This window comes from Pecten maximus, chromosome 1, assembly GCF_902652985.1.
Source record: "Pecten maximus chromosome 1, xPecMax1.1, whole genome shotgun sequence".
Classification (NCBI taxonomy): Eukaryota; Metazoa; Mollusca; class Bivalvia; order Pectinida; family Pectinidae; genus Pecten; species Pecten maximus.
In genome coordinates, this window is record NC_047015.1 from 23,432,355 (window position 1) to 23,445,748 (window position 13,394).

The following is a 13,394-nucleotide window of genomic DNA, read 5'->3' on the forward strand; positions in this document are numbered from 1 at the left end:
ATAATGATATTTTCTATACTAAATGGAAAGTTATTTTCAAGTGGATCAGGGAGTTCAAGGTTAGGAGAGGATGTTGATATTGAGCTAAAATAATTATTTAGACATTCTGCTTTATCATATGGGTGATGGATAAATGTATTATTATCACATAGTGGAGGCAAGCGGTTAGATATATTATTACAATTCATTACCGACTTAGCTATTTCCCACCATTTGCTAGCAGGAATGGTTTTATCACGTAGAGATTTTTGCAAGTTATCATAAAAATTCCTTTTCGCTTCTCTTACTAGGTCAACAATTTTATTCCTCAGGTGTCTAAAATTAGTCCAATCTGTTTCCGAGTTAGTATTTTTAGCTTTACGGTGTAATCTATTTCGTTGTCTGATTTTCAGCCTGATATTGTTTTTCATCCAGGGTTTGTTATTCGGGCGTATAGTTATAGTTTACTAGGAGTTTGGTGGTTATTAAATTCATTAGAGTTCAAATTATTTTCTAATGTATCCCAATCAATGTTATTTATGGTCCTATTCATTTGATCAAAATCTGCACCATTATAAATTAACATTTTTTGGTAAGCTTTAAAGTTTAAATACAGAGTTTGAACAAGTAAAATGATCAAATAAATGGTCGCTGTATATTGGTGTTTTCACTGTAGAATTGTTTTTATTAGATTTATGTTATTAGAGAAAAGTATATCAATGGCAGTGGTAGTAGTCCCTGTAATTTTTGTTGGTTCATCAATTATACTTATGTAACTCTGGTAAATACTAGCCGCAATATACCGCTCAGCTAGAGAGATCTTCTCTTTGGCTCGATCGGTTGAGCGTAAGACTAGTAAGCCAGAGGTCCCGGGTTCGATCCCTAGCGGAGGCAGTGATTTAAATTTAATTAATCATGTGCTCTGTTACACTAGTAAGATTATATTTAACTAACAGATGATGGTTACCAGTAATGTTCAGCATATCTACATTTATGTCATCTGTTATTATAATGTCCATAGCAGTATTACAGGCATTATCTAGAACATGGTCAAGCTTATTTCAGTATTTTACATTTGATTCGGTTCTATAGATACAACCTAACAAATTCTTCATTTTATCAACAAGTACTTCAATCCTCATCATTTCTACATGTTCAAGATCCTGTCTTCTAATTGTGTAAACAGTGTTTTTGTAGTAAATGATTACTCCTCCCCCTTGTCCTGTTTTTTTTTATCACGCCCTTGAACATCATTAGAATAGGAGTTAATGGTGATTTCTGAGTCTGTAATATTAGACACAATATATCACTGTCATGTAATTCTGCCTTAATAGTATCTATTTTATTTCTGAGAGATCGGACATTGAGATGGGAGATTTCAAGATTACACTGGGGTCCAGGTTCAGTATTTGAAGAGAGGTAAAGATGAGATATTCAGTATTTTTAGGATGTATCTTTTCAATTTGATGCGAAGTAAGACATGTTCGATGGTCATTCTTATGTTTATTGGTTCCGTTTTCACTATCCTGGTTCTAAATATAGAATGTAACATTACATTATAATTTAATATTGACAACACTAGTGTCGCCATTGAGTCACAAGACGCCTCCCCGCTTAACACATTTGTTTTTACTGTTACAAGGGATTTCCGTGTCGATCCACATCTGTTCATATTTTGCTTTTGTTTGAGTAGGACTCGTGCTGAAACAACGCTATTCTTTACACGATATGTTGAGCTAAGATGGAGGCTCTAGGCTTACTTGGCATTCTCTTGTGGAGTCACAGACGTCATTCGTATAGGGCTTTGGATGTAGACAGATCCATGCATCCTGTAGTTCTCGTCTCCCTCCCATAATAGAATTGTGTTTGTTGTTTTTTCTCAGATATTTGTACATATATCAGTCCTATATCATCCTCAAATTCTTGATGTATATAAAAGGCAGTTATCATATAATAATAGAACTGGTAACAGGGATAAAAGTTCGACACAAAAAAATCAGATTGATTACGAGGAAAGTATATCTATTTTCATAACATATTTAAACAAATTATGATATGCCGTATATAAACAGAGTTATAATGTAGCACAAGTTGAGACAGACGGCACCAAGCGATATTTCTAGGAAAGGTATTAGATTGATCCATAATGTCGGTCACACAGGTAAATGTTTGTCATTTAGTGATTATCTTAACTCACTGTAAGCTTGTGGATATCTTTATAGGCATACAAGATTTTTTTTTATAATGTCATTAATAACGAGTATTCTAAGATTGATATATTGAAAACAAGAACAGGGCGGTGTATTATTATAACGCTCTGTATCTGGTAGGTAATAATGGTCTGATAAACGATCACTTTTAGAATGATGTTTTCCATTATTTATTCTTATTTCTTTTCAATTACTTCTAGTCCCATTTGATTACTTGCAGTGAATATATTGTCGGCGCTGAAGAAAAATGGTCCGATTTGTGCTGTAGTACCAGATATTGTATTTTGTATAATTTGTTATAAAAATATCACTCTCATCCCTTTAATTAATCTTCAAATCTCTGGTACTGATTCTATAACTTATAACTTCTTTTTCTACAACAAGGCAAATTTTTACAACAAAAAACTAAATATTCCTTATGTAAAGCATTCTCAAATCCTTTTGTGTATACAATCTATTTATTTCAAAACATATCATAAATAAGTGCATCATACGGCACGATATCTGTTCATCTTCCGACAATAGGACCAGTCTGAAAGGATAACATTCATTGGTAAGTATTCAGTTTCAGAAGAGTTACTATGGAAACAAACGGATTATACTGGAATCTGTTCCTCCCAGGATTTCGCATAAATTTCAACTTGTGTCTCCCTGAAAGTCATGGAGTTTTATGAATTTTTACCGAAGTAATGACCCCTGATGTCAATAAGTGTGACATATCCTATCCGGACTACTCCTCCAGGTCGACCGATTTCAATAAAACTTAACAGGGATGTTAGAGAATATGTGAAGGTGTGCTTGTTCAGAAATTAAGGTTGTTATGGTAACCAAAATATTATACACAGATTTTCGATGAGGGTCAATATCTCATTGATCCTTAGATCATTTTTTTTAAACTTGGTCAAGTCGTGTAACATATTAATAATGAATGCTAAAACGCCAAGTGTTTCAGTCGGATAGAGCGCCGACCATACAATCTCAGATGAAGAAATGAATATAAAATGATTGCTAGCATTTCCTTGACCTTTTTCAAATTACATGCTACACGAATTGGTATATAGTTCATATTGCCCCCTCCACTCCCTCCCCTCCTGATATTAGTTTCCCTATCATCAGACATACCAACGGTTGTCTGCATTCAGGAGGGATGTTGAAGATTCCATTAGGAAGCGCTCCTTCTGTGACATCTGACAAAAGGTAGGTTGATTCACCTGGTGCTGTACGAACAATAATGAATAATGCTTAGATTTAGATACTATTGTATGACAATTAATGACATCGTCAAGATGAAAATGCTGTTATACCATAGGTAAGAGTGATATTAACAGTTCTATGTTTACAAAGACTTTCATACGATCGTTGTCTATAGAATGCTGATACTTATCTTACATAATCTATGTACAAATTAAGATTGTGCCAAGGTAACTGTCTCAGTAACCAGATTATATACAGTGTAAACGTAAAGAACTGTTTTTTAATTTCACAGTATAGGTGTATACTTACATCCATTGATATTGCCGTACATTGATTCCTGTACAATCGTACATGTATCGTTAGTGACAGTAACTTTCAACGTCAGATCACTTGTCGTTATCCTCCATGTGTTTACAACGAGACTATTATTAGGACTCCCCATAATTTGACTTCCAGCAAACACAGCGTCATCTACGACACAAAGAAATACACGTTCTTGTACTTCATTTAAGCTTGCCCATGGGTCTTGTTCAATGACCTTCCACGATATTGCCATTATTTTCTATCAATGAAGCGTACAAAATTTACATCATCGTGCAATACAAATCGAGGATACAGTATATGTGTAAATTCTGATAAGAATTAAAACATGAAAAGCAGATTAAACCGTAACCTGTATTCTTGGTGAAAACATTCAGGGGAACTAAGACAAATTATGTACTAATTACAACAATGTAATAGTATGATGATGACTGTGTTGCCCGTTATTATAATTACAATGTATGTACTAGCTACAACAATATAATAGTATGGTGATTACTGTGTTTCCCGTTATTATAGTTATAAGTATGTACTAGTTACAACAATATAATAGTATGATGATTATTATGCTACTCGTTTTAATGATTATATACTAGTTACAAGAATGTAATAGTATGATGATTACTATGTTACTCGTTATTACAATGTATGTGCTAATTACAAGAATGTAATAGTATGATGATTACTATGTTACTCGTTATTACAATGTATGTGCTAATTACAACAATGTAATAGTATGATGATTAATATGTTGCCCGTTATTACAATGTATGTACTAATTACACAATGTAATAGTATGATGATAACTATGTTGGCAGTTATTATAATTATGTACTATCTGTAATACTCAATGATATTTGATAATAGTCTACTATATCACTTGTTGATTAGCTATGATATATGTGATTATTTCAGACAATACTTTACGGAAGGTTATTGACTGAAGTAAGATACAGTGCAGCAAGTCCGGAAGACAGCCTACCTGGTATACACAGACGCTGTGCCTCATTATAACTGGCGTTCTTTGTACAGACACCGTCGTATATGCTATAGGTGACATTCTGTAGAGATCGAGACATCATACATTTATCTTTATATTTTCAACAAATCATTTCAAGCACTCATCAGCGAACACAATAAACAAAATATACAACAAAATAGAAAAAAGCGACAACAATTGACTGTTCGGCAATATCACTCTATCCCACCAAGATAAGATTATTCTGTTTGACAATCTAATCCGTAAGGTACAGATATTCTGATCGACAATGCCTATCTACTACCACAAAGTAAAGGTTTCTAATCGACAATGCCTATCTACTACCACAAAATAAAGGTTCCGGTCGACAACACCTATCTACCACCACAAAATAAAGGTTCTGGTCGACAATGCCTATCTACCACCACAAAATAAAGGTTCTGTTCGACAATGCCTATCTACTACCACAAAATAAAGGTTTCTAATCGACAATACCTATCTACTACCACAAAATAAAGGTTCTGGTCGACAATGCCTATCTACTACCACAAAGTAAAGGATCTGATCGACAATACCTATCTATCCCTTCAAAGTAAAGGGTTCTCGTCGACAATACCTATCTACCCCTACAAAGTAAAGGGTTCTCGTCGACAATACCTATCTACCCCTACAAAGTAAAGGGTTCTCGTCGACAATACATATCTACCCCTACAAAGCAAAGGGTTCTCGTCGACAATACTTTCTTTTATCCGAAGTGTAAAAGAAATTATGATAGTTCAACATAAACATTGATACAATGTATCAATGTTTAAGTGTCGCTTTCAACGGTGGGTATCTGACTCCTCAAAATGAATAATATTTTTATAATATAAACTTTCATTGCAATTAACACTTTTTTTTAAATCAACGGAATTAGACATAACATCATTATAGAATTACATGTATCTATTTTGAAAATGGCCAAATAATCTAAAAATTCTTAAATGGTAAGTCTTTAGTAAATTTATTTTTCGACATTATCCATCAAATACATAATCTATATTGTTATCTATTGATAATACAATGTAACATAGCATTGTTAATGTGAGATACAGAATGGATAAATTATTCATTATTACACATATAGCATTGTTAACGTGAGACCCAGATTAGATACATTATACAAAATCACACAGTATTGTTATCATGAAACAAAGAATGGACATATTATACAATATTATACATAGGATTGTTATCGCGTGGCAAAATAAAAATGGTATTGTAAATGTGGGGTATAGAATAGTTAAATTATCTAATAGTATACAGAGTATTGTTATTGTGAGGAAAACAATAGATGAATTATAAAATATTACACATTTGATGCGAGGTAAAATAATAACAGGGCCAATTAGAAGATATACAATATTTGGTGTCTTCCCGGTACTTACATTTCTGTAGTCGATTATAGAGATCTGCTCCTTACCGTCAACCATCGCCACCGTTTTAGCCATCCTTTCAGTGTAGTCATAGTAAACACGAAAATTGGACTGTATCAAACAAATCATAAATCAGTTAAAAAAGACTTTTTTCTGATAAATTACTTTTTCTAATGTAGTTACAGTAAGCTATTATAACACTATTACATGCATGCATAATACATCCCAGGGACTTGGTATGACTCTTAATTAATGATTTTTTTTAAACCCATGTTACTATTTATAAGAAGAGATCATCGTTTGATGAGTACAGTTTTAGTCACATTTACTGTTAATGTTTAGAGTTAAGTTTATAGATCTAAGCGATAGCAATGTCTATTCTCATCCGCCTTTTTTATTATGACATGTACTGTGATTCACCTCAACCATTTGCATACAAATTAATAAATTAATAAATTGTGAACAGTCATTCAGAACCGGATTAACCGATGTTCGGTCAGTTTGCGTGTTTGTTAGTATGAAGGAAAATTCCAGCAATGTTTCCCATAATGGTCGGCCTATTTGTTTGTTTCCAGCCTTAGATACCAGTCAACGATACATTTCTTTGTGTTATCGAAGCTAGTTCCCTTGCTATACATTTAACCCATATTAATCGATGATGCAATTTCCTGATTAACGGAATATGTAGCCGAAGGACAAAAACTAAGAACGTAAAATGTCACAAAACAGATGCAAAATAATCATTTATTTTAAGAAATAGGAAATTTGAATCATAAACTAAATACCGAAATACTAAACGTATACCGCCGATAATCTTTAATCTTTAAGCATTTTATGAAAAAAGGCTATTTTTTTCTCGAAGAGGCGTCTGTAGGAACAGTTCCGACTCACGCTCACTTTACCATCTCCATCTAATATACAACGGTTGTCTCAAACTACTTCATATAAGCACATTTTACAAAAATACTACTAGTGTTTGATAGCAGAACCTTTATGTCAGATTTGACTACCAGAAGCAGCTGAAAAGTAAATGTCATGTCCCTTGAAAATTATATAATCTATCTACAGAATTCAATTACTTGTACTGGTGCACAAATACGAATATTAATAAATTTCTTTTTTTTCTTCTTCTACGTACCACACTACAAAGTACATGTATTATAGCTAAACATAAATATTGCCGTATTGATATTTCATCATTAAAATGTGAATAATATTAATTTCTATGTCATGCAGGTACTGTATCTCCGACAAAGAGTAATTATGAAAACAAGACAGGATGCTGTTTATATGTTTTTCACTTTCATCCTATATATTTAAAGTGAAGAAAATCTATCCTGCTTCCATCTTGCTGAAATAGCAAAGCTGAACAATGCATTATTTAGCTTTTAGAAAATCAAGCAACGTTATATTGGATTATTGACGTACTGAAATTTAACCTCGGCTTAGAGGTTATATATCAATGTACTAAAGTTTTACCACGACTGACGACGTTTATTATCGCCTTACTGAGGTTTTACTTCAACTGACAGAAGTTTAACATCGACTTATTGAAGATTTACCCCGACTGACAGAAGTTTAACATCGACTTATTGAAGGTTTACCTCGACAGATAGAAGTTTAACATTGACTTACTGAAGTTTTACCTCGACAGAGAGAATATTAACATTGACTTGCTTTATCAATATGAAATGATATGTCATGGAACATAAATATACTATATCAATGTTGGTTAAAGATTGTAAGGATCACGACGTATTTTCTGACTTGATATGGTTTAGTCACTGACTTTCCTCTGTAGAGAACGCTACCCTGTAGTTCAGTAAAGACTTGATCTCGCCACTTAGGATTCGTTAACGCCATCACTTGGTCCGAGTACTAAACCATTCAATACATAAAAGGTACACGTCATCAGAGAGCTAACACATAATAAGTGACTACGTAGTAATCCTATAGACCCATACCATGCGTCTGAAAACAGAAAACTACCTCGATAATGTATTAGGTACAGCCATTGTTTGAATACTATAATTCAACACCACGGGATGTATGGAATGTATCATCAACATTCCTTGTGAGACAAAATTTACGTTGGAATATGATAATTTATTCATGTCATTGCAAAAGGTAAATGCAGAAGAGCTTCGCCAATCCATAACGTATATTCTTCTCTTCCTCATTTCGTATTCAGGAGGTGTTCGTTTAGTCGTATCTCAGTAGACGAAAGTAACGGTACTAAAAGTGGAAAGTTATCGCCTTGCTCTCTTCATCTTTGCATCTCCTCACCTCAATACGTCAATCCTTCAGCCCTGCGTCTCTTCACCTCGACACGTGAATCCACTATCCCTGCGTTTCCTCACCTCGACACGTGAATCTATCATCCGTGCGTCTCTTCGCCTCAACACGTGAATCCTTCATCCGTGCGTCTCTTCACCTCAACACGTGAATCCTTCAGCCCTGCGTCTCCTCACCTCAACACGTGAATCCATTATCCCTGCGTCTCCTCACCTTGACACGTGAATCTATCATCCGTGCGTCTCCTCACAATGACACGTGAATCATTCATCCGTGCGTCTCCTCACCTCGACACGTGAATCCTTCATCCGCGCGTCTCCTCACCTCGACACGTGGATCCTTCACCCATGCGTCTCCTCACCTCAACACGTGAATCCTTCATCCGTGCGTCTCCTCACCTCGACACGTGAATCTATCATCCGTGCGTCTCCTCACAATGACACGTGAATCATTCATCCGTGCGTCTCCTCACCTCGACACGTGAATCCTTCATCCGTGCGTCTCCTCACCTCTACACGTGAATCCTTCATCCGCGCGTCTCCTCACCTCGACTCGTGAATCCACTATCCCTGCGTCTCCTCAACTCGACACGTGAATCCTTCATCCGTGTGTCTCCTCACAATGACACGTGAATCCATCATCCATGTGTCCCATGTGGTGGGTTATTATCGATACGTTAAAATTAGTTCGTAAAACTTTTTTTCATTTGATTTTCATTAATTGGATGGTTATTTCTTGATAGCACCAACACTGTAAGGGGAAGTCACTGTCACGGTGTGATTATTCTCTGTCAATGCCGGAAACACATCTGATAGTATCAGTTAACTACACCACCGATCGTCTGAAAAGTTTAGTGTCAATCTACCGAGTTCCGACAGCAAAGCTTGTGTTTGACTGAATCCCAAATTACAGTTCGTTGTTCTCATTTTGTTTTGACATTGTGTATATTCATGGCAACACGTGAACACCTCATAGAGTCGTGAATGCCACTACTGTATGCGAAGTACTACATTACTTCCGTTATTGATATCGAGCCACTAGTTCGATATCTTACTTATAAATTATTCTGTTACCAATGATCAGTATGACTATTTGACTTCCTGTCTTTTTTACACTTTCAGTTTTCGATAATATTACTGGTCAACTGTAATAATGTTATAATTTCGTTCACTTTGAATAATATTTCATTTAAATATAAAGTTGATTTAATTTGTCAACAAGTTTATTTAAAAACATTACTTCTACCAAACACTCTTACCAAATATCATACAATTACCTACACTGTTAAAACTGATATAAGTTTCTTCTATCTCCAAAACAGGTTTAAATTATTGAAATACACTCATGCTTCTAAATATTTCTCTACTTCCGGTACCTAATGTGATCAATTGCTCGATCCGTTCTGTGGGGTGTCCTGATTCGTGTTTTGTGCATGTTTTTGTCGCACAAGTTTTGATCTTCTTGGACTTCCGTTTTTGCTGTCTGACCGTTTAAGGTCGCCATTACGCCGTTCAATACTGTTGCTCCTTGTGCAGGTCAATGCTGTTTCCTCTGTAACCTTGATCAGAAGTTCGTGCATCTGTAGGAAACTACTTTCTAGGGTGTAGGCAAAATAATCTGAACTTGTTTCACTGCTACTTTTAAACGATGTCACACAAACCACAATGTTGCTCGGATGTGGATTATAACACACCCCATAGCCGTCCGGAACCACAGGCCCGTAACACATCATAGCGTCCATTGTCGTCGGAACCTAAAAACGAACTATTTATTAGGAGACCTGTTTGATTGAAACACTTATACAGAATATATAAACTGCTCTTATTCTTTTTTTGCGTCAACAGATAAACTAGATAGACTAATAGTTTAGTGTATTTTTTTTTATTGTATTCGTATTCAATAAACAGGCCGAATGATATTTAAAACACCGGAAATAGTATATGATTATTAAGCGTGTGTACAATTGAAACATATAATGTCATGTTATGAACAAATAATTATGTCCCTGTCGGACAAACAGATTCATATCTATACAATGTCGACTACTAAGTCCTTTTTAAATACATAATTGTCCAGCATCGTTCTTTGTATTTGCTTTAAACGAAACAGAATTCCAACGTGAACAGAACTCGTAATACCATGCCTAATGATTATATTCAAAATATTCTTTTATGATTTGCACTTAAACCCTCTCTAACCAAAGTGTTCTTCCTAGGCAGCTGTTAAATTTATAGCGATAGTTCACGCAATCGACTGACGAGCTCGGCTGAGTGGATTGTACTAGTTTCTTCCTAGAAATCATTGGTGTTTCCGATGTGAGGAATTAAAACACTTTCATAATAATTTATGTATAATTATCGTAACGGGAAGGAAATGCATTTGTTGTCGAATTTAAATACGATGGGAATGTCACATTGACAGTATCACCACAAATCTTTTACCGCTATTACGCAAGAAAATGCTCAACTTGAGATTGGAAATATTGTTAGATAATTACGAAGGCACTAAAATGTCACTTAAATAGATTTTCGAACTCCTTTTGGTGACGATCGATATCACTGGGAACGCTTCAGCTCCACTGAGTGGTGGTTATACCAGACTCTGTCAGATCAAGGCACTCGGACAATGGCATGTTAAAACATTACAGAACACAGAAAGTACATTAAGGAAATTGATGTCCAACGTACGGTTAAAATCTAGCTTGATTGCATACCGGTTACTAAAATAGTTAAAACGAAATTTGCGAGCTCTTAAGTTTCATTCAAACATTTATTACGAGATGGTGTCGTTCTTGAACAAGATCATATCGAGATTGGTGAACATGAAACAGTATGTTGGGTAGGATTTAAACTTTAACCAAATAATGATAAAGATTATACCGTTAGAGTGCCACAACTTACATTTAGAAAAAGAGAAATAGTTTTATATTTGAAATGTCTCCTCCTTCAGACAAGTTGGAACATACCTGACTCGTAGACAAAGAGAAATGATTTGCTATTTGAAATGTCTCGTCCTTCAGAATAGTAGGAACGTTCCTCCCAGTCTCCAGTGCTATTTCCTTAAGACCAAGAAGATGGATGTCTACACCGTGTCCAAGAATAGTCTAAAACGCAAAAGGAATGTCCGGTAAAAGGAGTAGACACATAATTATTTCGTAACCAAAATGTAATAAAAAACCGAGTTATTCTTGTATCAATTTTAAATGTTAAAACTTTTGTTCAAAATTCCACTTTGCTTACTGAAGCCATTGTTTTATTTGATCCTATTGCGTAAGGCCGCACGTATGGTTTCAGTCTCGTTCTTTAATGTACACTTATTGGTTTAAGTCTCGTTCTTTAATGTACACTTATTGGTTTAAGTCTCGTTCTTTAATGTAGACTTAATGGTTTTAGTCTCGTTCTCTAATGTAGACTTAATGGTTTTAGTCTCGTTCTCTAATGTAGACTTCATGGTTTCAGTCTCGTTCTTTAATGTAGAGTTAATGGTTTTAGTCTCGTTCTTTAATATAGACTTAATGATTTTAGTCTTGTTCTTTAATGTAGACTTAATGGTTTTAGTCTCGTTCTTTAATGTAGACTTAATGGTTTCAGTCTTGTTCTTTAATGTAGACTTAATGGTTTTAGTCTCGTTCTTTAATGTAGACTTAATGGTTTCAGTCTCGTTCTTAAATGTAGACTTAATGGTTTTAGTCTCGTTCTTTAATGAAGACTTAATGATTTTAGTCTCGTTCTTTAATGTAGACTTAATGGTTTTAGTCTCGTTCTTTAATGTAGACTTAATGGTTTCAGTCTCGTTCTTTAATGTAGAGTTAATGGTTTCATTCTAGTTCTTTAATGTAGACTTATTGGTTTTAGTCTCGTTCTTTAATGTAGACTTAATGGTTTCAGTCTCGTTCTTTAATGTAGACTTAATGGTTTTAGTCTCGTTCTTTAATGTAGACTTAATGGTTTCAGTCTTGTTCTTTAATGTAGACTTAATGGTTTTTGTCTCGTTCTTTAATGTAGACTTAATGGTTTCAGTCTCGTTCTTAAATGTAGACTTAATGGTTTTAGTCTCGTTCTTTAATGAAGACTTAATGATTTTAGTCTCGTTCTTTAATGTAGACTTAATGGTTTTAGTCTCGTTCTTTAATGTAGACTTAATGGTTTCAGTCTCGTTCTTTAATGTAGAGTTAATGGTTTCATTCTAGTTCTTTAATGTAGACTTATTGGTTTTAGTCTCGTTCTTTAATGTAGAGTTAATGGTTTCATTCTAGTTCTTTAATGTAGACTTAATGGTTTTAGTCTCGTTCTTTAATGAAGACTTAATGATTTTAGTCTCGTTCTTTAATGTAGACTTAATGGTTTTAGTCTCGTTCTTTAATGTAGACTTAATGGTTTCAGTCTCGTTCTTTAATGTAGAGTTAATGGTTTCATTCTAGTTCTTTAATGTAGACTTATTGGTTTAAGTCTCGTTCTTTGATGTAGACTTAATGGTTTTAGTCTCGTTCTCTAATGTAGACTTAATGGTTTCAGTCTCGTTCTTTAATGTAGAGTTAATGGTTTTAGTCTCGTTCTTTAATGTAGACTTAATGGTTTTAGTCTCGTTCTCTAATGTAGACTTAATGGTTTTAGTCTCGTTCTTTAATGTCGACTAAATGGTTTCAGTCTCGTTCTTTAATATAGACTTAATGGTTTTAGTCTCGTTCTTTAATGTCGAATAAATGGTTTTAGTCTCGTTCTTTAATGTAGAGTTAATGGTTTTAGTCTCGTTCTTTAATGTCGACTAAATGGTTTCAGTCTCGTTCTTTAATATAGACTTAATGGTTTTAGTCTCGTTCTTTAATGTAGAGTTAATGGTTTTAGTCTCGTTCTTTAATGTAGACTTAATGGTTTTAGTCTCGTTCTTTAATGTAGACTTAATGGTTTTAGTCTCGTTCTTTAATGTAGAGTTAATGGTTTTAGTCTCGTTCTTTAATGTAGACTTAATGGTTTTAGTCTCGTTCTTTAATGTAAGACTTCA

General features: G+C 34.4%; 2 protein-coding genes across 2 annotated transcripts in view; both read right to left on the reverse strand.

Annotated features, from left to right (window-relative positions):
• Positions 1 to 2,601: 2,601 nt before the first annotated feature.
• LOC117328272 lies at positions 2,602 to 6,238 on the reverse strand. Its single transcript, XM_033885757.1, has 5 exons — positions 6,111 to 6,238; positions 4,687 to 4,765; positions 3,693 to 3,854; positions 3,312 to 3,406; positions 2,602 to 2,721 (listed from the first exon to the last, which is right to left on the reverse strand). The coding sequence occupies exons 1-5, from the start codon at positions 6,225 to 6,227 to the stop codon at positions 2,698 to 2,700; spliced, it is 477 nt and encodes a 158-aa protein (XP_033741648.1). The 5' UTR covers positions 6,228 to 6,238; the 3' UTR covers positions 2,602 to 2,697.
• Positions 6,239 to 6,960: 722 nt separating this feature from the next.
• LOC117328266 (choline O-acetyltransferase-like) overlaps positions 6,961 to 13,394 on the reverse strand; it is a 109,780-nt gene continuing 103,346 nt past the window's right edge. Inside the window, exons 13-14 of the mRNA XM_033885743.1 lie at positions 11,359 to 11,496; positions 6,961 to 10,146 (exon numbers count right to left, since the gene is read on the reverse strand). Of these exons, the coding sequence (XP_033741634.1) occupies positions 9,778 to 10,146; positions 11,359 to 11,496 (507 nt within the window). The 3' untranslated portion in view covers positions 6,961 to 9,777. The remainder of the gene's footprint in view (positions 10,147 to 11,358; positions 11,497 to 13,394) is intronic.

Bases quoted from the DNA above. Each gene is read 5' to 3' on its own strand.
- LOC117328272 (XM_033885757.1), bottom strand. From the start codon at position 6,227: ATGATTTGTTTGATACAGTCCAATTTTCGTGTTTACTATGACTACACT. The intron at 3,407-3,692 runs GTAAGTATACAC...TTGTTCGTACAG, and splicing joins GTACGGCAATATCAATGGAT to CACCAGGTGAATCAACCTAC. The intron at 2,722-3,311 runs GTATGTCTGATG...TTATCCTTTCAG, and splicing joins CTGAATGCAGACAACCGTTG to ACTGGTCCTATTGTCGGAAG.